Source organism: Lactuca virosa, chromosome 9, assembly GCF_052849685.1.
Source record: "Lactuca virosa cultivar CGN04683 chromosome 9, Lactuca_virosa_CGN04683_v6, whole genome shotgun sequence".
Classification (NCBI taxonomy): Eukaryota; Viridiplantae; Streptophyta; class Magnoliopsida; order Asterales; family Asteraceae; genus Lactuca; species Lactuca virosa.
In genome coordinates, this window is record NC_136434.1 from 227,760,913 (window position 1) to 227,784,867 (window position 23,955).

General features: G+C 35.3%; 1 protein-coding gene across 2 annotated transcripts; it reads left to right on the forward strand.

The window, feature by feature from the left end:
- Positions 1-268: 268 nt before the first annotated feature.
- DEG14 (Trypsin family protein with PDZ domain-containing protein) lies at positions 269-3,756 on the forward strand. Of its 2 annotated transcripts, XM_079069949.1 has the most exons (11): positions 269-389; positions 516-615; positions 1,009-1,107; positions 1,197-1,379; positions 1,468-1,595; positions 1,704-1,915; positions 1,998-2,079; positions 2,648-2,790; positions 2,893-3,013; positions 3,110-3,202; positions 3,337-3,756. In XM_079069949.1, the coding sequence occupies exons 1-11, from the start codon at positions 375-377 to the stop codon at positions 3,451-3,453; spliced, it is 1,293 nt and encodes a 430-aa protein (XP_078926075.1). In that variant the 5' UTR covers positions 269-374; the 3' UTR covers positions 3,454-3,756. The 2 variants fall into 2 exon arrangements, with proteins under 2 accessions (XP_078926075.1, XP_078926076.1); XM_079069950.1 differs by lacking the exon at positions 269-389 and having other exon boundaries at positions 1,222-1,379.
- Positions 3,757-23,955: the final 20,199 nt, after the last annotated feature.

Sequence of the window (23,955 nt, forward strand, 5' to 3'; positions counted from 1 at the left end):
ATATTACCGTAATTACTGGTCATATTATCCTATTTTGAACAAGTCAAACAAGTTCAATGGTCAAATGTGAACGAAAAAAACATGGTTATCTAAATGTGGACAAAGACAAAAGTTCGTTACCTTTCTAGGTCATTAACCCTTTTATCTATTTTGTTTCGAAATTATTACATAACCAAGTCGAGTGGCTATATTGCAAAAAGAAAAACTAAAGTGGTCTAATTGATCAAATGCGAAAAACTCAAGGACCCAATTATAAAACTCTATTCCTTCTTGCCCACGTCCGGAGACTACTCTGAAAGAAGCAGAACAGGGGATTCAGGGTTTTACATCGAATTCTCTGAGACGAAATTCCGTCTCTTGCTCTTGTCTAAGCCATGAGACATATCTTCGTAAGATCTTAGCATTCAATTAAATTTCTTTTCTCCAATTTCTGATGAGAGTTTTGATAACCTAACATCGCAGTTGCAATTGTCGAATCACATTTCATGTTCTTGTTCATTTTTATCCTTTTGCAGAGAAAAGTTTCGTTGTCTAAAGACAATGCTTTCATCCGATTAGTTGCTTTGGCTACAGCGGGATCAGGACTCGCCTATAAACTTGATATCGAAGATTCTGGTCAGTAGCGTTCTTTTTCTCTTTATAAGAAATGATTTTTGCTCATGAGAAGCAATTTCGTAGAGCTTATAACCACCTGTCTATCTCCACACCACAATTGTGGTCCATTTTCTCAGTTATGCGAAATCAATCTGTATATGTTATTATGCTCGAATTAAGGAATAAGGGCACTGTTCCAGTTTTAGGGTCTACCAATGTGGTATCACGAATTTGAATTTTCATAATTAAGAATCTGATCTTACTCATTTTAATTTTGAATAAAAGAAGGATGAAATGATTTGGGATCAAAACATTTTAACATATGCTTCAATACATGAATACTATTCTTCATCAATTTTACTATATCACTTATTTACATATTCTTACATCTGATGTTTCCTGGACTTACTGTAGATATGTCAATGCGAGTTTCCCTTCCTTCACTATCACATTACACATTATCTTCATGGGTTCTCAACTCTCCATTTTCTTCCTCAGCTCCTTCAAGACATGGTCTGTCATTCATTCTATTCATGTTTCTTTAATTTTTTCATTGAATATTGTCATCATTCTTTTGATTAGTTTCATTGGTGTTCTCATAGGACACCCCCCTTTATCTCTTTTTAGTGTTAGCTCAACTTCTGTACCTGGTGTAAATAAAGAGCCACCCTTTAAAGAGACCAGTGAATCCCCAAAACCATGTTGTGGATGTCTGGGCAGGGATACAATTGCAAATGCAGCTGCTAGAGTTGGCCCAGCTGTTGTCAATCTTTCAGTTCCAAAAGGTTTGTTTCAACAATATATAAAATTATAAACACAACTTCAGGAATTTATGGTATCATTTTTATTAAACAAATGATAGTTTTTTTGAAGGTTTCCAAGGGTTAACAGTGGGAAAAAGCATCGGTTCTGGAACCATAATAGATGATGATGGTACCATATTGACATGTGCTCATGTAGTGGTTGATTTTCAAGGGTTCACATCTTCATCTAAAGGAAAGGTTATAGACTTATAAGTTATACAATTCTTGCTCAATTTCTTCATAATACATGATACATGAAATAGTTTTTGTTAGTGACTACTTTACTACTATTTCTTATTGTTGCAGGTTGATGTGACATTACAAGATGGGAGGACTTTTGAGGGTATAGTGGTAAATGCTGATTTGCATTCTGATATTGCTATTGTCAAGATAACATCTAAAACTCCACTTCCAACTGCAAAGCTTGGATCTTCAAGCTCCCTTCGTCCTGGTGATTGGGTAGTAGCCATGGGCTGCCCCTTATCCCTTCAAAACACCATTACAGCTGGCATCGTAAGGTAACATTACCCCTCACCCCCACCCTACCCACCCACCCACACAAATGGAAAGATTACTAATGTTCTTTTTGTTTGTGTTTAGTTGTGTTGATCGTAAGAGTAGTGATTTGGGACTTGGAGGAATGCGGAGAGAGTATTTGCAGACTGACTGTGCCATCAATGCGGTACTCTAAATTTGATCTTTTTGTAAAGGACAAAATAGAACAGGCTGTACTGTGTTTGACATGCATTGAACTGGGGCTCAGACTGAGACCAATGTGAATAGAACAAAGATTGCAAATTTTTGTCCCACTCAAAGCGGTGGGATAGGGACTTGATGTTGATATCTTGTTTGGACAAAAGACGTTATACAACTATACATGATTGTTTCTTTTGACTTAATGGGTTAAGCCAAAAAACATGACTTAATGTATTAAGACACTAACCTTACCTATTTGCCCTTCTTTTTTTCCTCCCCACTCTCACGTTAAAATGTTAAAATTGATGAATATGGTGTAATTTATTTTTCGGAATGTAAGGGTAAAATAGTCATTTTTTGTCATTCGGTTTATTCAGTCTAGAAAAGAAACGAAAGTAACAAAAGAAACAGACCTTATGCTTACAGCACAACGTCATTACCCATCTAGTCACTATACACATAGAGGAATTAAGGAAAAAGAAAGGGTAAAATGGTCATTTGGTCTCTTTGTAGCTTTATCTTAATCTGTTTTGATGTTGTTGGTAATGGTATAGGGTAATTCTGGTGGGCCCCTTGTTAATATTGATGGAGAAGTAATAGGTGTTAATATTATGAAAGTGTTGGCAGCTGATGGATTGAGCTTTTCTGTACCAATCGATTCTGTTTCCAAAATTATTGACCATTTCAAAACTAATGGGTAAAAACAAATTTTACCAAAATAACCTCACTTTTAAATACATATATATTATCTTTTATTTATTTATTAACTTAATAATCACGTTTAAAATTGGTGTAATAGGAGAGTGGTGCGACCTTGGCTTGGTCTAAAAATGCTTGATCTGAATGATATGATTGTTGCTCAGCTCAAAGAAAAAGATGTCATGTTTCCCAATGTTACCAAAGGTGTTCTTGTGCCTATGGTATGTTTTTTTTTTTTTTTTTTTTTGTTAAATTATTATTTTTTATATTTTATCATTTTGTGACTCTGACTGTGATTGTGACTGACTGCTAACCAGGTAAGTCCAGGATCCCCTGCGGAACGAGCTGGTTTCCGCCCGGGAGATGTTGTCGTTGAATTTGAGGGGAAGCCTGTCGCAAGCATAAAAGAGGTAATTTTGAATTTTAATAATACTTTAAATTTCAACAGGTTCGAGTCTCGGCAGTTGCAGTATGGGAGTTGAGTTGTCAGGTGTTGTTGAAATTGAAAGAATAATTTTTTTTTTGTTTGGGCGTTTAATGACAGGTGATTGAAATTATGGGGGATAAAGTTGGAAAACCGATGAAAGTTGTGGTGAAAAGGGCAAAAAATACTTGTATTACGTTGACTGTGATACCCGAGGAAGCAAACCCAGATATGTAAATGCTTATTGGCTAAAGTAGGAATTAGGGGGCCCTAAGTTTGTAGTTTTAGGGCAAAATTATTGATTTATATATATTATAAAGGTACTACTTTTTTGTTTTCTTATTATTGGTGTTTAACTTGGTTTAAATGTGATAAATATGAATGTTGCCTAAAGTGATGCACATAAGCTACCAAATAGAAAGTTGCTCGTGTGATTAACATTAGGTTGCATTTAATTTGGTGTATGTTCATTTGCTAACATTCTTCTTGATAATATGAATTGAATAAATAAGTAATCATATTGATTTGGTTTTATTGTAATTGTAATTATTTAGGTTTTTTAAATAGTACTTATTAAGTGAGAATAATATTTAAAGGATCTTACAAGGTAACTTATGCTCACTTTTTATAAAAATATTTGAGAAGAAGAATCATTTAATACATGTTATTTATCAGATACATAAGTTATTATGTATAAGGGTGAGGATAGGCAGGTAGGGATGAGTATAGACGGGTATCCGTTTAAATTAGACAAAGTCGCAATCGACTATTCCTAAAATGTTTGAAACGGAATTGGTTGTATTGTTTATCAATATTTTGGAATCGGAACTATCAGTTCCAGGTACCTATTTTCAAAAAAATTAGTTACAAAAACAAATAAGTTATAAACCAATTTACATTCAATGTGTTTTAAAAATCACTTTTTATATGCTTTAGAACTTTTATTTAGAATTATAAAACAAAAAACAAGCAATAATTTAAAATCAAAAGGCAAAAATAACATTTTTGTTACAATAATTAGTTAATTATACTCATGTCAATGTAAAAGCCAATGGAAGTCATTCACAGAGTGCAACAATCACAATCTTACATAAATTAATTTATTAGTTAATGAACACAAAAGATAAAATATGTCTATTTGGACCCCTTAGGCCATGGACATATATGACATGAAGCTCTCGTGGTGATGAGTTGGAGGAGGACAACTATCATGCACACCATCTCGAAAGTTTCGTAGTGATGAGCTGAAGCCACAATTGTGGCCTCATGTGGTATATAACACGAGATACAACAACCAATGGTCACACTTTTTTTCTTTTCATATGTTTTCCTCTTTCTTGTATGTTACTCTTATACCGAAGGAAGGAGATGGTGGTGAGGTGGAGTTGCTTGACATGTCTCCATATCTTATGGCCTTATGGAATGTAAATTGACCCTCTAATCATTACATCTCAAAATATCCATATTTAACTATAATTATTAAAAAATAATAGGTAATTATTACATAATAATTATATAATCAACTCAAAATTATAGCTTTTTTTTTCTTTCAATAATCCTAATTATAACAAACTTTTTTCCAGTGGGCAGTAGTTCCGAAGAAATGAGAACCAGTTTTGTTCAGGACAGTTCCAAATTTTTTGAAATTAGAACTAAAACCGCTAAAGGCGATTTCGAGGCGGTTTTGATTTCGAAATTAGGTATCCTATTCTACTGCTCAACCCTATATGTGTATATGTTATGACGTTGTGTATGTTCTATTTATGTTTTATTATTATTTATTATTCTTATTTTTTTTCGGAACGACAAGATTTTATAAAAAGACCGGACTAGCAAGAAACTAACCGGTAAACAAGAAAAACATTATATAATAGCAATTTTCGGGTTTTGAAGCTACCCCACTCAATTAATGTCTTTCTTACATCTAACATTAAACCAAAAGTAAGACTTAGAAACAATATTATCAAAACACAAATAAATTATAAACCAATTTACATTCAATGTACCTATTTTCAAAAAAATTAGTTACAAAAACAAATAAATAAATACCAAAGGGCTTTTAGCCCAGCGGTATCCGGTGTTGCCCTCCCTCCTTGAGGTTGACGGTTCAAGTTCTGTCGTGGACATAGGTGGATTTAAGGTGTAGTTTAGGAGTAGGTTAGATTTTCCGTTCCAAAAAAAAAAAAAAAAACAAAAACAAAAACAAAAAAATTATAAACCAATTTACATTCAATGTGTTTTAAAAATCACGTTTTATATGCTTTAGAACTTCTATTTAGAATTATAAAACAAAAAACAAGCATTAACTTAAAATCAAAAAGGCAAAAATAACATTTTTGTTACAATAATTAGTTAATTATACTCATATGAATGTAAAAGCCAATGGAAGTCATTCACGGAGTGCAACAACCACAATCTTACATAAATAAATTTAATAGTTAATGAACACAAAGGATAAAAAAAACATATGGATTTCTATTTGGACCCCTTAGGCCATGGGCAAACATGACATGAAGCTCTCATGGTGATGAGTTGGAGGAGGGCAACTATCATGCACACCATCTCGAAAGTTTCTTAGTGATGACCTGAAGCCACAATTGTGGCCTCATGTGGTATATAACACGAGAGACCACAACCAATTGTCACACTTCTTCTCTTTTCATATGTTTTCCTCTTTCTTCTATGTTCCTCTCTCTTCCTCTCATCTCATAGCAGGTACACAAAACTCTGGTGTGGACAAAGATCATGGTGAGAAGGAAGGAGATGGTGGTGATGTGACGTTGCTTGGCATGCCCCCATATCATATGGACTTATGGACATGGGCGGATGCAGGAATACATTATACGTGTTGCCGAGATGAAATATGTGTTGCCGATAATGAAAAATAGGTAAAAACAAAAAAAAAATCGAATTTTTTTCCATTGCGGACAGAAAAAGCAGGTGTTGCCGGTGCAACACCGGGACCAGGCTAAATCCGCCCCTGCTTATGGAATGTAAATTGACCCTCTAATCATTACATCTCAAAAAATTCATATTTAACTATAATTATTAAAAAATAATAGGTAGTTATTACATAATAATTATACAATCAACTCAAATGTATAATTTCTTTTTTCTTTCCATAATCCTAATTATAAAATAAGGTGTTATTAAACATAGATATCAAATGCGAACAAAACCTAAAAGAAAATTTTTAAGGTTAGAAAAAAATAAATGTTTGAATTGACCTCTCTAAACAATTTTCTTCTCCAATTTTTTTTATTTTATTTTATTATTATTTTTTTTAAGCAAAATAAGTATTATATCAAACTTAAAATTGAAATCATCGGGATTTAGTTATCATCATACAACGAATGAGAAGGCAAACGGGCAACAAGTTGCGCCGCTAAACCCTTTTGTATGGTAAAACCAATTCTTTTGAAGACTACATCCATAGATCTAGGGGATATAACATGACTATGCATGATCTGTTGTAGTCTACTAAGGAGCTCCACCGCATAACAAACTTTTTTTCCAGCTGGCAGTGGTTCCGAAAATTGAGAACCGGAACTGCTTAGGACGGTTCCAAATTTTTTGAAATTGGAACTAGAACCGTTCGCTAAAGGTGATTTTGATGCGGTTTTGATTTCGAAATTAGGTATCCAATTCTATTGCTCAACCCTACATGTGTATATGTTATGACCTTGTTTATGTTCTATTTGTGTTAACATGTTTTGTTTTTCTCTCGAATGACAAGATTTTATAAAAAGACCGGACTAGCAAGAAACTAGCCGATAAATAAGAAAAACATTACATAATAGCAGTTTTCGGGTTTTGAAGCTACCCCACCCAATTAATGTCTTTCTTAGCACTACACCAATAGTAAGACTTAGAAACAATATTATCAAAAACACGTGTTGCCTTCGGTTTTGTAACACCAAACAAGCGAGAATTTTTGAATTCATATATGGACATACACCTTCTAGAATGTTTTTTTGAAACATACGATAATCGCAAGGCTTTTAGTCAAACCAACCAATTCGCATAGGAAGAGAAATTGGGCACCGATAAACCCCACCACCTCACTTGAAAAATAATACTGGAAGAGAAAACACACTCAAAAAAGAGATGTAACGAAGACTTGAAAAATATCTAACATGTTGGATATATTTAACTCTTAACACGTGAAACTTTTTCGCAAAATAAAAAAACTCTTAAATCGTGAAATTGGAAATTGCAACCTTGTTAGAATGTGAGTGATACACAAAAGAATCCTTGAATTTTATAATTATAATGGAGTTTTAATACTAGAATTTTTAAAGACTGGTTTGAATATATCTTTAAGAAAATTAAACATCACCGAATTCAATAAGCCGAATTTGTGGTATCTAGCTAATGTATAATCTAATAGTAAAGTTTTCATTCTTATTTTTAAATGATAAATCCTTTGGTAACAATATTTGGATTTTCAGTTTAAAAATCATAACTTTAGATTTGTTTGATTAAGTTCGTTATCTCGGATCCCCGGCATATATACCGGAGTCCGAAAAAGGAAATTTGATGACACGAAGGATAGATTCGCCTTTCGCTAAGCATATCGTGAACCATGTTATTTTTACGTATGTTATTGTACGATTTGTAATCATATAGACAAAATCATAACTGCATAATGCAAAGAACTATTATGGAATGTGTGTTTGTAAGAGGTTTGTGTACTTCATATTTTGTATTTACGTTGTTAGTGTATTTTTGTGGGTGATGATGTTAGATCCATTTAAATGACCTAAACATCAAGACAACACCACATGACAACACCGTATGACTGCACCGCATGACAACATAATGTGGCAACACCGCATGACAACACCGCCATGTAGCATTACCTGACAGCATAGCCTAGCCCCTAACTAGCTGAGCTGGCCCAAGGCCCGACCTAAATGTCCCCTAGCTCTATAAATTGAATACCTCATCCTCAATGAAGATGTTATCTCATTCTTAGACACGAGCCTCCACTATATACATACACTCCTCCCACCAAGATGGTTCTCTCCATCTAAGAGAAACCATCTCATCATACACATCGATCTAACTTGATTGTCGGAGCCTGCTCCCAAGGAGGTTCTAACGGTTTGTTCTTTGATGGCAGTTAGGAATCAAGTTGGGAACTCGCTAACGACACCTAATCCAGATCTATGATCCAAATCCGACACCAAGACCCAAATGACCCGATTCCATGTCACATCAATGAGTCTTATGACTACTTGCACTTCACATTAAGAACTCAATATTACCAAAATGGGTAACGAATTTTGGTCTTTGTCCACATTTAGGTAACCATGTTTTTTCGTACAAGCCTGACCAATAAACGTGTTTGAGATATTCATAATAGGGTAACATCACCCGTAATTACCATTAATATTACCATAGTTTGAATAGTTCAAACAAGTTTACTGGTTAAACATATACGAAAAAAAACATGCTTAACTAAATAACCAATCACCATAATCACCGTCGACCAGACGTAACGACCACCAGATGCACCAGAAGCTTCGACCTCTACAACCATCTACGAACGCATATCCTCCTATTCTCCACACGTGTCGTCTTCCTCATGTCCGACCAATTTTCCCTCTTATTCTCTTTCTCCTTTTAGGTAACACTTTCCTTCTCCTTTTCCCGTCTGATTTGAAATCAATTGTTTTCTGATTTTTGAAGAAACGCATTTGATTTCTGATTTTCTAGAAGATCATTTTTTTTTCAAAATCTGATTTGTTTGATGGGATGTTTGCTAGATGATTTTTTTTCATGTTTGTTTATGCTAATCTGATTATGCTAGGATGTTTAAGATCTCTTTTTTTTTTTCAAAATCAAATTATGTTATGGGATGTCTGATTTTTGTTTAAAGCTAGATAATTCTTTCGTGTTTGTTTATGCTAGATAGTTTTTTGTTTATGCTATAAATCAGATTATCAATTCTGTTAATGACTTAAGAAATCAGAAATAAAAATTTTTGTGCTTTGGTAATGAGTTAAAGAAATTAGAATTTATAATTTAAAATATCTCGTAATCAAAAAACATATTATGCTTTGGTATGTTTGTTTGGTAATCGGAATTTTGTTGCTGAAATTTTATTTTTTGTTGCTGCAATACCTTATGAAATCATATTTGTGGAACACATGGTACCCGTTGATGATGAAGATAAGGTTCCAACACATGGTACTGAAGTGGACTGTTTACATGATGAAATTGCTGAACAGTTGATGCTAAATATGGACTCAATTATTTTAAATGAAATTGTTATTATAAGACCAAAATTGTTATTGTAAGACTAATTTGGTTGTATGAATTATATTTTAATGTTGTAAGATTAGAATTATTAAAATTTTGATATTGAAAAACTATTTTAAGTTTGTAAAATAAGTTTATTTAAATTTCATTTTATTTCAGCAGCCTGCAGACGTTAAAAAATAAACAAACTTCTTATTGCAGATTGCAGACGTTTGGTCAACCTCTTCTGCTGCAGAGATGTGGTACGCAGACTGCAGACATTTTAGCTTCTAAAAAACAAACATCACCTTAGTCTCTTATGTCCCTTAGGAATGGACTTGACATTTTTTGATGGCTCACAAAATGTCACTAGTTTATGGTTGGTTTATGCACATATGTTTTATGCTTTGTGATGTTTGTTTTATGTTATATTATTCATGTTTGTAAAATTAGATTTTAAAATGTTAGACAATATTTCTAAACATAAAATGATCACAAGGAATTTGATTGTAATGAAATTCGTGTTTTAACATAAGATGGTAAAAATGTTTTAAAAATAAAATGGACTTTATCGTTTAAAACTAGCTAACAGAAAGTTTCGACGATTAAAATTTTGTAAGTTTAAAATTGAGATTTTAGAGACTTATCAAACCGCAAATCTTATATTCTAAAAGGAAATTTTATTAAAAGTTTTATAAATGTTCTTTAGCGCTCAAAAGTCAAAACTTAATACTAGATATTATATTTAAAATTTGATCACATCAATTATATAAATTTGGATTTCGTTAAAGGAACATTGCTAAAATGTGATTTTAATGAAACGGTACCATGAATTATTGGATGCATGCAATAATCATGATATCACATGTTTTTTTAAACTAAAGTTATAAAAACATTAAAAGATCCCTTTTTAAACACATTTCTATGTCGTCCAATTTAAAATCACTCACATTGTATAAGCTAGTGAGAAAAATGTCACCTAATTGCTAGTGTTATCTTTTGATGACCGATGTGTATTCGCGATTTTTATAACCAAATTATATGCCGATTACACATGTTCCTCAAACTGGATGATCTGATGGGAAATCTTTGTGATAAATGTCACTTAAGCAAAAGAGGTCCGATGTAAAAATGGGATCAACCATATCTATTATCACAAGTTATTAGCGATCCGATAACGCTAGGAATTATATATTAGAATATAATTGATAATCAATATCTACCTTGTTAAATTCAATGAATGGGAAAAAGGATACCTAACCATTTATTTATTTTGCAACTTGGATCTTAGACTTTGATAATTAATGTTTTGGAAACTTAAAGGGTATTAATTATTAAAGATTTAAATATTAAAAATATATGCTAAATGAATTCTGTTAAATTTTGTAGATGAAAACAAAATCCAATCTCATTACCATGCATCATCTTTCTCTTGTTGATCTACAAGAGATAATAACATTCGTTGGATGCAATTTAAATGAATAGCTTGATGCCTTGAGAGTCAATCTCAAGAAATATCAGAAATTGTATATTCTTGAAGGCCATATTCCTCAACAACCTACTCTGAGAAGTAGACCTGAACATGATATCCGGTGGAAGCATCACTGTGATGCTGAAGATGTTTCTGACATCATACTGGGAATAATTATTCTTGACCTTCAGAAGGAATTAGAAAAACTTAGAAGCATATCATATGTTTCGTCAGATGAAGCGGATATTCCTAAAATACAATGCTATTTGGTTTGAGCAAGTTCAAACATTGGAAGAATGCAAAGCTGAAAAGAGTCACCTTATGTGCTCTAAGAGGCCCATAATTCATGGAAATGATGCATATAAGCCCAAGTGTAACGTCCCGATTTTCAAGGCAAATTTTTTTGTTTATTCAAAATATAATTCTTACACATGTTATATTACATATTTAATTATAAAAGAGAGATTTAGTGGAAGTTTTAAAATATTTTATTAATACCTTCGATGCAGGTACAGTCATGCATGAGACTTTCCTTGATCCGAAGAACAACCTGAAAGGCAGTTATTCAACAACTGTAAGTCGATGCTTATTGAAACCCCCCAAGATACCATATACCTAAATAATTATGGGTAGTTGCTTCTCATCTCTTTTTCTGGTTCCCAAGTCCATTCTGATCCTTTTCGATGTTGCCAATGCACCTTCACTAGACTGATCACCTTGTTGCGTAAGGGTTTTGTCTTCTTGTTTAGGATCGCCACTGGTCTCTCCACGTAGTTCAGTCGTTCATCTACGTTATTATCCTCCAAAAGTACAATTGCAGATTCATCCATAATGCACTTTCTTAATTGGGAGACGTGGAACGTGTTCTGGATTTGACTAAGTTCTTTTGATAGATCCAAGCGATAGGCAACCCTGCCCACCCAAGTAGTAACTCGAAAGGGTCCGATATACCTAGTGCCTAACTTGCCCCTCTTTCGGAACTGGGTGACACCCTTCCATGGTGAAGCTTTAAGTAGTATGAGGTCTTCGACTAAAAACTCAAGATCCGACCTTCGTCGATCTGTGTAACTCTTTTTCCAACTCTATACGGGTTATAGTATTTCTTGTACTTGTTGGATAAACTTAGTAGTCTTGATCACAACATCAGTATTTCCTATGACTAGTTGACCAACTTCTCCCCAACATATTGGTGTCCAAAACTTTCTCCCATAAAGCATCTCGAAGGGAGGTCTACCAATACTGGAGTGGTAGCTTTTATTGTATGAGAATTCTTCCAACGGTAGATAAGTATCCCAGCTTCTACCGAAATCTAGCACGCATGCTCGTAGCTTGTTTTCAAGGGTTTGTATCGTCCTTTCACTTTGCCCATCGGTCCGAGGGTGATAAGTTGTGTTGATATGTAACTGTGTGCCTAGCTCATCATGAAATTTTCTCCAAAAACCGAGAAGTGAAACGAACATCTATATCAGAGATTATCTAGACTGGTACTCCGTGTCAGGAGACTACCTATTTAACGTATATCTCTGCGAGTTTTTTAGCCGATGAACTCTCTTGGATAGGTAGGAAGTGGGAACTCTTAGTCAACCTATCCACTATCACCCATATGGTATCCACACCACGAGGAGTCTTCAATAACTTGGTGATTAAGTCCATCGTTATCTGCTCCCATTTCCACATCGGGATATCAAGAGGCTGCAATTTTTCATGGGGCATCTGGTGTTCGGCCTTGACCTTCCGACAAGTCAAACACCTCTCAACGTACTATGCTACATCTCTCTTCATACATGGCCACCTGTAACTGTGTCTGAGGTCCATGTACATCTTTGTAGCTCCTAGATGAATCGAGAAGTTGGACTTGTGCCCCTCATCCATCAATATTTGTCAGGTTCCACCAGCGTATGGGACCCACACTCTGCCATGCAGGGTTAACAACCTACGACTGTCTATGTTAAAAGTTGAGATTTGCCCCATAATTCTCTCGCTTTTTTCGGTTCTCTTCCTTGACTGCTTCACTCTGAGCTTGCTTGATCATCTCTTGTACTGGGGTGATTACTGTTATCCTTAAGCATATGCCCTTCATTGGTGTATTATTTGTCTTTCGACTTAATGTATTAGCTACTACGTTGGCCTTACCTGGGTGGTAAAGGATTTCACAGTCGCAGTCTTTCACTACATCCAACCATCGATGCTGCCTCATGTTCAAGTTGGGCTGATCCATTAGGTATCTCACTCCATACAAGTAATGCCTTCAAATTTTGAGAGCAAAGACCACTGCTCCTAACTCCAGATCATACGTCGGGTAATTAGCCTCGAGCGGCTTCAACTGTGTTGAGGCATATGCGATTACTCGACCTTGTTGCTTAGGACGGATCTAAAACCCATGATTGATGCATTGTAGTAAACTAACATGTCATCAACACCTTCCAGAAGGGTTAACAGTGGAGCTTCACATAACTATTATCTCAATGTTTTAAACGCCAATTGTTGCACAGGACCCTAATAAAAAGAAACTCCCTTCTCCGTTAAACGGGTCATCGGTACTGCAATCTTGGAAAAATCTTCTGTAGTATCCCGCCAATCCTAGAAAACTTTGTATTTCTGAAGGAGTAGTCAGGACCGACCATCACATTAATACCTCAATCTTAGTCGGGTCTACTAAAACACTATCCTGGTTGACAAAGTGCCCAAGTAAGTGGACCTCTTGTAACCGGAACTGGCACTTGGAGAACTTCACATACAACTTCTTCCTTCTTATAACCTCGAGTACTTCTCTCAGGTGCTCTTTATGCTGTTCTTGAGTCTTTGAAAAGACCAAGATATCTTCGATAAATACGATTACCGATCGATCGAGCATAGGCCTACACACTCGGTTCATTAAATCCATGAATGCGACGGGTGCATTAGTGAGCCTAAAAGGCATCAATACAAATTCATAATGGTCGTACCGAGTTCAAAATGCCGTCTTTGGTATATCTTCCTATCTTACTCGCATCTGGTGGTATCCTGATCGTAGATCAATCTTGGAAAACCACGATGCTCCTTGGAGCTGATCAAATAAGTCGTCAATCCTAGGTAGTGGATAACGCTTATTCACCATGAGTTTGTTAAGCTCCCTGTAGTCGATACACATTCTGTGTGACCCATCATTCTTCTTAACAAACAAAATCGATGCTCCCCAAGGAGAACTACTTGGTCGAATAAACCCATTGTCCATCAACTCTTGAAGTTGACTAGACAACTCCTGAATCTCTGGGGGTGCAAGACGATAAGGTGCCTTGGTTACAGGTGCCGCACCAGGAACTAAGTCGATCTGAAATTCTACTTGTCGCTCTGGGGGAACACCAAGCAGGTCCTCGGGAAACACAACAGGGAATTCACAAACTACCGTTACTTCTGCACTAGCTTCCTTTTTCTCTTCCTGAGTGTTGATTACATAGGCCAATAATCCTTCTCAACCATGTTGTAGGTATTTTCTAGCCCTTGCGGCGAAACAAAATGTTGAACTACTTTTAGAATCTTCACCCCGGATAGTAAGTTCCCCCCCTCCACTTGGAGTCCGAACCCTTACTATCTTCTGCCTACAGTCGATCAGGGCCTCAAACTGGTTTAGCCAATCCATACCTACTTTTACATTCATCTATCGCATAGGAATGGGAATGAGATTTATTAGGAAACTAATGTCGTCGATTCTTAAAGTACAACTATGGCAAACATTTGATGCTTTAACTATTTGATCGTCAACTATTTATACTCTTAGAGGATATTCTAAATCTCCTATGGTGTTATTAAGGTTCTTTCTAAATTTAAGTGATACGAATGAATGACTTACTCTAGAATCGAATAATACTAAGGTAGATATGGAGTTGAATAAAAACATACCAACTACGACGTTCGTCGCCTCTTTGGCTTCTTCTTCTATGAGCTGAAAGGCTCGCCCCTTGGCTCTTGCAGCCTCAGTTATGCCTTGGCATCCATAAGTTATTCTCAATGTTGAAGGTGATGGAGCATGTATTGCACCCGTTGCCTTTAGAAGAGGACATTCAGACTTGAAGTGACCTAGCTGGTTGCAATTGAAACAGACGCACATGTTCTGTTTGTAGTCCTTGGCATAGTGCCCTTCTTTGCCACACTTGTGGCACCCGAGTCCTAGTCGACAAGGAACATCAAGCAACTTTATGCACTTGTTGCAAGTGCGCCCCTTTTCACTTCCAAACCTTGAACCAGTGGATTTGAATTTCTTGGTTTCCGGCTGAGACGGTGCTAGAGTCTGCATCTCAGTTAAAGTCTTGTATCGATTGTTTGATACAAACTCCCTGATGTCAGCTTAAGCATGCTCAAATATCGAGACATTTTCAATTGTTCTGAGGATGCATACTTGGGGCAGAACAAGGCTCTCTCGGTGAACATTTTGGTGATCTCTGTCACCGATTCAGTTGTCTGTTTGAGCGACAAGAATTCTTGAGCTATTCGCTCGCTTTCCACCAGTGGAACATACTCTTCTCTGAACTTTTCAAAAAACTGCTCCCAGGTCACTATGCTTTTCTCCGCATGCGAGTAGTCCTTCGTGACAAAGTTCCACTAGTCTTTCGCTCCATGATGGAGGAGATTCTGCATATACATATACTTCATGTTAGCTAGAGAAGCACAAGTGTAGAAGCATCCTTCTACATCTGAGATCCATCACATGACAAGAATAAGATCTCTAACACCATCAAACTCTAGGGGCTTGGTGTTATTGAACTCTTGGTAAGGCATCTCCTTCTCCCCAGGTGAAGCTGCAACGACGACATCAGCAGTGGCTGCGACGACAATGGTACTAGCAACAACAACATACCGCTCGTCGAACACAACGATTAGTTCGATTTTGATAGATATAAACATCTCTAGAATCATTTCTGGTGAATGCTACGACTACATCACAGACTTACAACACTTCCCTGACAACCTATCATCCTTTTGTATGCTACACCTACCCCGTAGTCTTACAACACTTCCACAACTACCTATCAACCTTGTGAATGCTATGGCTGCCCAATAGTCTTATAACACTTCCATATCAGCCATGAGCCCGACTCATGGTCTTTTTCTCCGTCTACCATACCAACCCCGATCAATCATAAGTCGAACCACATTGACTATATCCCAATCAGGTGTTCGGGTCATGCTTTGAACCCCAAAGCCTTCACCATACAAGAACCGGTAGAGAGATTGTAACACAACCCTCAAACTGGATCCATCCACATGTCTTCTATGCGTTACTACGAATGCGCCAATCTGATGTTGAAAGTTTCTGAACTCCCAACCTCGAGCAACCTCTAAACAGACTACTACTTGAGATGGTTTCCCTCCCGACTAGGATGTGGAACTTTCCCGGGTTCCGCACTTGATGTTAACCCCGGACATCCAAATGGTCCCCCCCATTTGGATACAACTACACCCTTCCAACCTTACTAAAACAATAGACTATGGATCCCCTTGTCGGAACTGACAGATCACCAAACCAACATCTCACTTATCGAAGGATCTATGCATTCTAACCATATTTAACTGATACAATTTTGAAATTTCTTTGACACTTCCGATGTCTGACAAGATCATGTGACCGCCATCATCATACTCTTTCTTTCGCTCCTTCCATAGCAAGGGCAGAAGTAGGACCAAGAGTCCTTCCATAAAAGACTGCCATTCCTACTGAACTCTGACTTCGTTTTTGAACTAATCACGCTAATCTATCTATTGATCTTCCCAACGATACCCCTGAATTGTTTCCACCAATGGCCCACAACAAACTACCTGACCATCTGAATCCAGCTCAACAAGATGTGCTCCACTCATAACTCTAGGCATGCAAGAATGGCATATATTAATCCTTGATAATATCAACCAGACAATAATAGAGAACTAGACCAAAGATAATGCCTCACACATGCAAGCACATGATTCGAAAGCGCGCGCACACACACACACACACACACACATATATATATATATATATATATATATATATATATATATATATATATATAGCTAATAAGGCACAAAGAAAACAAAAGATAACATACCCGCAACAACATCTGATGAAACTCTGGCCTCCCTTGGATGAAGCTGCAATGCTCGGCTCCTCACTGCCGGGGCTTCCGCCCTGCCCTCACGAACGTCAGTAATCCTCAAAGTAACTGGAGTAAGTGCACTCACCGCTCCACTCCTCAACATCGGACAGTCAACCTTCTTGTGGCCCACCTGGTTGCAGTGAAAACCCATCAGAACCGATCCACAGGGGAAATCCCTACTAAATGACCCATCATACCACAACCAAAACACCCCCTTCCTATCTCCCGAAAGCCACCCTCATGGGTCCTCCCAAACTTGGCACAACGGCTCCGAACCTGATGGCCTCACAAACGTGAATCCTGAGTCTTGGGCCTCTTTGCCTGGACCACTACGATCTTAATCTGCTCTGGCATCCTCTTCTTGAGGTGCTCCAAATCAATCTCCCGCTCTCGGGCTCTAGCTATCATGTCCTCCAAAGTCCGACAAGTTGAAAAGCTAACAAACTCCTAGATATCGTCTCACAGCATATCGTGGTACCTTGTCTTCTTCATCTCCTCGTCTACGGCATACTGCGGAACCAAAGGAGCTCTCACCCTAAACTTGACAGTGATCTCTGCCATAGTCTCAGTCGTCTGGCGAAGGTCCTGAAACTCTCTCTCCAACTGCTGCACCTCAATGGCTGGGGAAAAATCCACCCTAATCCGGGTAACAAACTCATCCTAAGTCATCGTCTCAATGGCTTCGCCTCCCAAAGCAAAATCTACCTCCTCCCACCAATCTCGAGCTCTGCCTTTCAAAAGACAGGAAGCAAATCTGACCTTCGAACCCTCGGGGCAGAAACTCATCTGGAAAGCGTTCAACATGTCCGCTAAACACCTCCTACTAGCAATGGGGTCCTTCTCCCCAAAGAACTCGGGTGCTCCACAAGCATGAAACTCACGGAAGGAAAGAGTGCGAGTTCCCACAATAGCCATAATATCAGTGCATAACGCGCCCACACGCTCATCCAAAACCTCTGTGATTCCCTATTTGACTGAACTGAAGATCACATGAGTCTGCTCCAAAATACCACATGTGATCTCCAACGAGATGAACTCCCGCATCCGCTCATCAATCGGCTCAGTGCCAACACCTGAGCCCAAACTAGATCCTCTGCCATGAGTACTCATCACCATACTGAAAAGCAACCATACATTAATAAGAACACACTCAAGAATCCTCATCCACAGGCTTCCTAGATTTTTCGTGACTCCCCTCGATTCGAGTATGGATCCTGTGCTTTTAGTACTACATGCCCAATACTACCTTCCACACCTATCCATACTTTCCTCAAGTGTTATCCTGAATCCTTCAAGTCACCTTATCAAATCGGTACTCCAAGTTCCTGCTAACCAGTGCAACCAAACTCACTAAAGCACTTCCTAGGCTCTCCTAGGTTCCGACCTCACCCTGCCATCAGATGCTGAAGAACTCCCACTAATATCAGTTAACTACTTCATGAATATAATCACATAACACAAAGCTTAGATAATCCTTCGAGTAACAGAATGAACCCTACAACGGTTAGACTCAAACTTGAGCTGGACAATAGAGTCAAATCTGTCACTCTGAGATTATTTAACCTTTGAAACATGTGACTTGACATATTCACTCAATAGTTAACTCACATCACTAAGAGTTCCACAAAGCACAAAGCAAGCATTATTTGTGTAGTAACACTGCAATCCACATAACAAACAAAGGACATCCCGAGCTTACTTACTTCTATCCATGCTAGGAACCTCCACTCTCACTGCCAGTTGCCTTATGCATACAAATTATACACAATACAAGATCAAATAGACTGTCGAATAAAAGACTCTACCATAGGACCACAACCAAACAAGGAACATGAAATTGAAAGATCTAGTATGCTCAAGAGTCATATTAAAGTGATATTGCTAAATAACATATGATACTAATGGGTCACACTAACAACAACTTGATACAATTGATTATTTATTAGAAATTGATTTTAATAAATATTCAATAAAACTCTTATAATTAAATTGGAAATTATTTATTTCATGGAAATAATAATTTTCATTAGCAAGTAACATAATATATCATATGGTATGATTTGTTAAGTCATGTACAACATTTTAGACTAGTTAAGCTTTTTGTCTTTTAGGAAAGACAAAGTTTACATCTTATAAACTTTGAGTTTATAAAATATAAACAAACTCTTCTTTTTTATGCAATTTTCGAGATTTTCATAACTTGTTTATGACAATGGGGACAAGTTTGCTTAAAGTGCTAATGACTAATGGTTAATACCTTCACTTTTTGCATATAAATAAGAGGCTTGCATGTGGCTAAGGGTGCTCATTTCTCTTCTTTGATGTAATGCCGAAACTTGTTTCTTCTCCATCACTCTCTCTAGTTTTGGTTAGAACACTTGAAGTTACTTGCATCTTCAAGCCTTCTTTAAGTTCATATTGGTTATGAACTTAAAGCTTAACGGTTTAAGAGTTTTGGACTAACATCTACATAAAGTTGAGTCATTGTTGGTGTCTCAAAGGTTCCACATTCTTCATCAACTTCCAAGCCTCCCAAGAGGACCCAAGGAACTACAAAGGTTGTTATTTATTCACCTCTTCTTTGGTTGGTGTTTTAATCTTTCTATAACTTGCAAGAAGATCCTTGGTGGGTATAAAATGTTTATGTTATTTCAAAAATTAAAGTCTTCAGTTGCCATATTTTTTTAGTTTATGAAACTATTTTTGAACTAAAACCCAACAATTGGTATCAGAGCCACCTTGCAAGTTTGGTTAGATTTTTTGATTTTTGGAAATCTTAGTTTTTGGAGAATATGGATAACTTGTTTTTGTATAAAAATAAGTTCATACATATTTTCTATGACAACTTTTTTTTTGTTATGTTATGTGACAAAAGCTTCATGCATCTTTTGTCATTTAAAGTTGTCTTAGAAAAACAAAGGTTGTTTGATGTGTATATTGATGTATATGATGTGCATAAACTAGCCAAAGACCAATGTGTTGTTATGTTGTTGTGGTGGTTATTTTTTGTTATAAAATGGTTATAATAATTTATTTATTCATATGGTATGTAATAATTAAATAGAGTAGTTTTTCTTGGTTATTTTTGTAAAGTAATAGATTAGTTTTTAGAATTAATTTATTTATACAAAAATGTAACAAGAAATCAAGTTGGAACCATTTATGAAGACAAAAGAGCAATTTTCAAGTCTAAAAGGTGTGCCGGATTTTCAATGACATTTTTTCTGAAAAAGTGTCACTAATGCTGTTAACAAAGGGTTGTTGGACTTTTAGCGACAGTTGCTGAATTTTAGTCTTCAAGAAGTTTTTAGTATCTTTTGCAAGCAATGGGTGTTTACTCAAGTGGGAGCTTCTACAACAACATTACAAGAAATTTCTGGTCTTTTTAAATGTCCCTTTAGGAATGACCTTGGCATTTTTGTGTTGGCTCACAAAAATGTCATTAGTTGGCTATGTTTATGCACATATCTTTTTATGCATGTTTGTGTTGTTTATTTTATGCATTATTTTGTGTGGTTGATAAATTAGTTTTTCACATGATAAAATAATTTTGGACAAAATAAACATCACATGGAGTTTGGGTTTTTCAAAATTGGACATAAGATGTAACAAGTTATTATTTTAAAATAAAACTCGGTTCTATAAAATCGTTAATAACGGCAAATTTTGAAATACTCTATTATAAGTTTTAAAATGGTGATTTTTGTAACTTATACGAACTCCAAATATATAAGTAATAAAATGAAGTTTTACTAAATATAAAAGGTTCAAATGCATTCAAACTTAATACCAGTTATTAAAATTGAATTGTATCAAATTATATAAAAACAAGCTTTTTATATAGAACCTTTAAAAGGGATTTTCTTTTGAAAATTGATACCATGGTTTATTATATGCATGTAATAACCATGATATCATATGTTTTTTAAACTAGAATTATAAAACATATAAAGACCCGTTTTACAAACCTCAAATCTATGCAATCCTTTTGAAGAACACTCGCACGTCTCTTGTATGCACTAGTGGGATAAAAGATACCTAACCACTTAGTGTTATCTTTTGATGGCCGGGGTGTATTCACGATTTCTATAACCAAGTTATAGGCCGATTACACAAGTTTTTCAAATTGGACGATTTGATCGGAAATCTTTTGTGATAAAGGATACCTAAGCAAGAGAGTTTCGAGGCATAGATGAAATCAAACATGTCTAATTAAATTTGTTATTAACGATCCCATAAATCTAGGAATTATATAGTAAGATATAATTGATAATCGATATCTACCGGGTTGAATTCAAATGGATGGGATAAAGGATACCTAACCATTTATTTGTTTTGCAACTTGGATCCTAGACTTTGATAATTAATGTTTTTGGAAACTAAAAGGTATTAATTATTGAATATTAAATATTAAAAATACTAAATGAATTTTGTTAAAATTTTGTAGTTAAATAATCCATTCTCATTATCATGAATTGTCATTTTCTTAAATGACTTAAATAAAATAATAACATTCAATAGATACAACTTCAATGAATGGGTTCATGTCTTGAGAGACAATCTCGTGAGAGGTATGAAATTGTATACACTTAAGGGTCCCAGTCCTAAACTATTTGCTTTGAGCAATTAAACCTGAACATGATACCTAATAAAGGCATCACTGTGATGCTTAAGATGTTTCTAACATCAAGCTAGGAATAGTTATTCATGACTTCTAGGAAGTATTGGATAATTTAAACATATATATGATGATATAACAGGTGAAGCAATATTCCAATAAATACAGTGATATTTTATTTAAAGCTAGTTTAAACATTGGAATAATGCAAGGCTAAAAGAATCACCTTGTGTGATCCTGAAGGCCCATGTTTTATGGACTGAACACCTTTAAGCCGAAGAAATCTACTAAAGCCCACATAGATGGATCTTGTTTCTTTTCTTAAGAAACTGAACAATGGAAGAGGATTTACTCCTCTCATTTTGAAAGAAAGTCTGGAAGAGACTAGTACTTCTAGTATCTACTAGATAGAACTCATACTTTTCATATAACACTTAGGTACTTGGTACTTAAATGTTAATCTAATATTTGTAAATGGCTTGCAAATATTTATTGAAGAGTAACCAAGCTGAGCACAATCAAGTTGGAACTACACTATCAGAGTTTAGTTTATTATTTATGCTTAGAACATAAGTTACTTGTAATGTGAAACAATATTTGTTTTGGAACAAAGTATGTTTTAATTTATCATTTCTAAATTTATGTCTCATTTATTTTATTCAAATGTTTGATCATTTACTTAATCGTTTTTCATAACGACAATAGTCATATTCTTAAATGATTAACTTCTATTTATGAGACTAGATCTCTTAATAGAGTTATGAAGTAAATATCAACATTTCATAAATAAGATTAAGTTCTATATGCAAGCACTTTTGACTTAAACTTGTTTTAAGTCATACTTATCTTTGACATTGTTATCTTTATTATATAAATGACATTCACATATTCCAACTTTAAGAAATGGATATTTGAAGGCAAATAATATAGTTTATTTGACATATGTGAACCTTATTTATATGAAAAAGGATTCCCAATGATATTTTCACTAAAGTGTAGAGAAAATAATTAAGGAACTATACACTTTGGTGTATGACTTCCTTTCTAATGAATGTCTGAGATTAAGCACAAGATACCAAATCAACTTTATTAACAACTATAGTAGTTTTAATTATATTTTACTTGGTAAAGCATAATTGTGAAATATTTGATGAAGGTTTCAAAAGTTGAGATACAAACCAGTAAGAACCATCTAAGGCCTTAATGATAATAAATGATGAATAAAATCTTATTTGGTATGATTTACTTTCTAATCGGTAGAAATATCCTCCTTTAATCTTTTTTTGGGATAATACTTCAATCACTATTAATTGTATCTTGAATACAAATACCAACTAATAATAGATTAAACATTTTATAAGACTTAGTATGGAAAGGCTCCATCCTCATCTTACTAAATGTTTTATGGATTTGAAGCCGATGTTGGACTAAAGCTTCTAAACCCAAAATTTACTAAATATATATTTGTATAATAATCTAAATGTGGCTTAGATCATCATATGCAAACCCACCAAGAATAAGTTCTCTTATTCCTGTGAAAGCTAAATTAGTAGAAATCAAGCTTCTAATGACAAAGCAAGTGGGAGGTACATGGAACTTGAAGCAGCTCAAGAACCATAACCATATGTAGTAATAGTTGGCACTAGTTTTAACAAGGATTCTTAAACTTGAATAATAGCTATTCACAAACACAAATTGTTCACATTAGTGGTAGAAATCATCTATGACTTGAGAAATGTGGAATCTATCATTGATGATCTTTTATTGATGGTTTCTGGAAAATCCATCAAATACCAAGATGCTATGTCAGATCTTGAATATGATAAATGAATTAGAGTCATGAACATAAGATGTAATCCATGTATGAGAATCAAGTATGGGCTTGATTAAAATTTGTCCCTATAGCAAGGCTAGAAGAGGTAAATAATTCTTCTAGAAAGAATAAATTACATGGATAACCATACATATTTAAAGCAAGACTTGTAGTAAAAGGATTCTATTATACTCATGTCAGTGACTGTGGTCCTCATCATACTCATGACATTGACTGTGATCAAACCTTTTTCACAAGTAGCTATGATTAGATCAACAAGGATATTATTTGCTATAAATTCATATTCTTAATATGAGATATAGTAAATAGATTTTAGGAAATATCGCTTTTATTAATAGACATCTACTGGAAGATATATATATATATATATATATATATATATATATATATATATATATATTAGCCTGGAGGTTTTCTTAATCCATGTTATCCTAACAAAATGTGTAGAGCTTGAGATCTA

Excerpts from the sequence above, each read along its gene's own strand:
- DEG14 (XM_079069949.1), top strand. Across the intron at positions 1,108-1,196 it reads CTCAGCTCCTTCAAGACATG|GACACCCCCCTTTATCTCTT; the intron begins GTCTGTCATTCA and ends GTGTTCTCATAG. Across the intron at positions 2,080-2,647 it reads CTGACTGTGCCATCAATGCG|GGTAATTCTGGTGGGCCCCT; the intron begins GTACTCTAAATT and ends GTAATGGTATAG.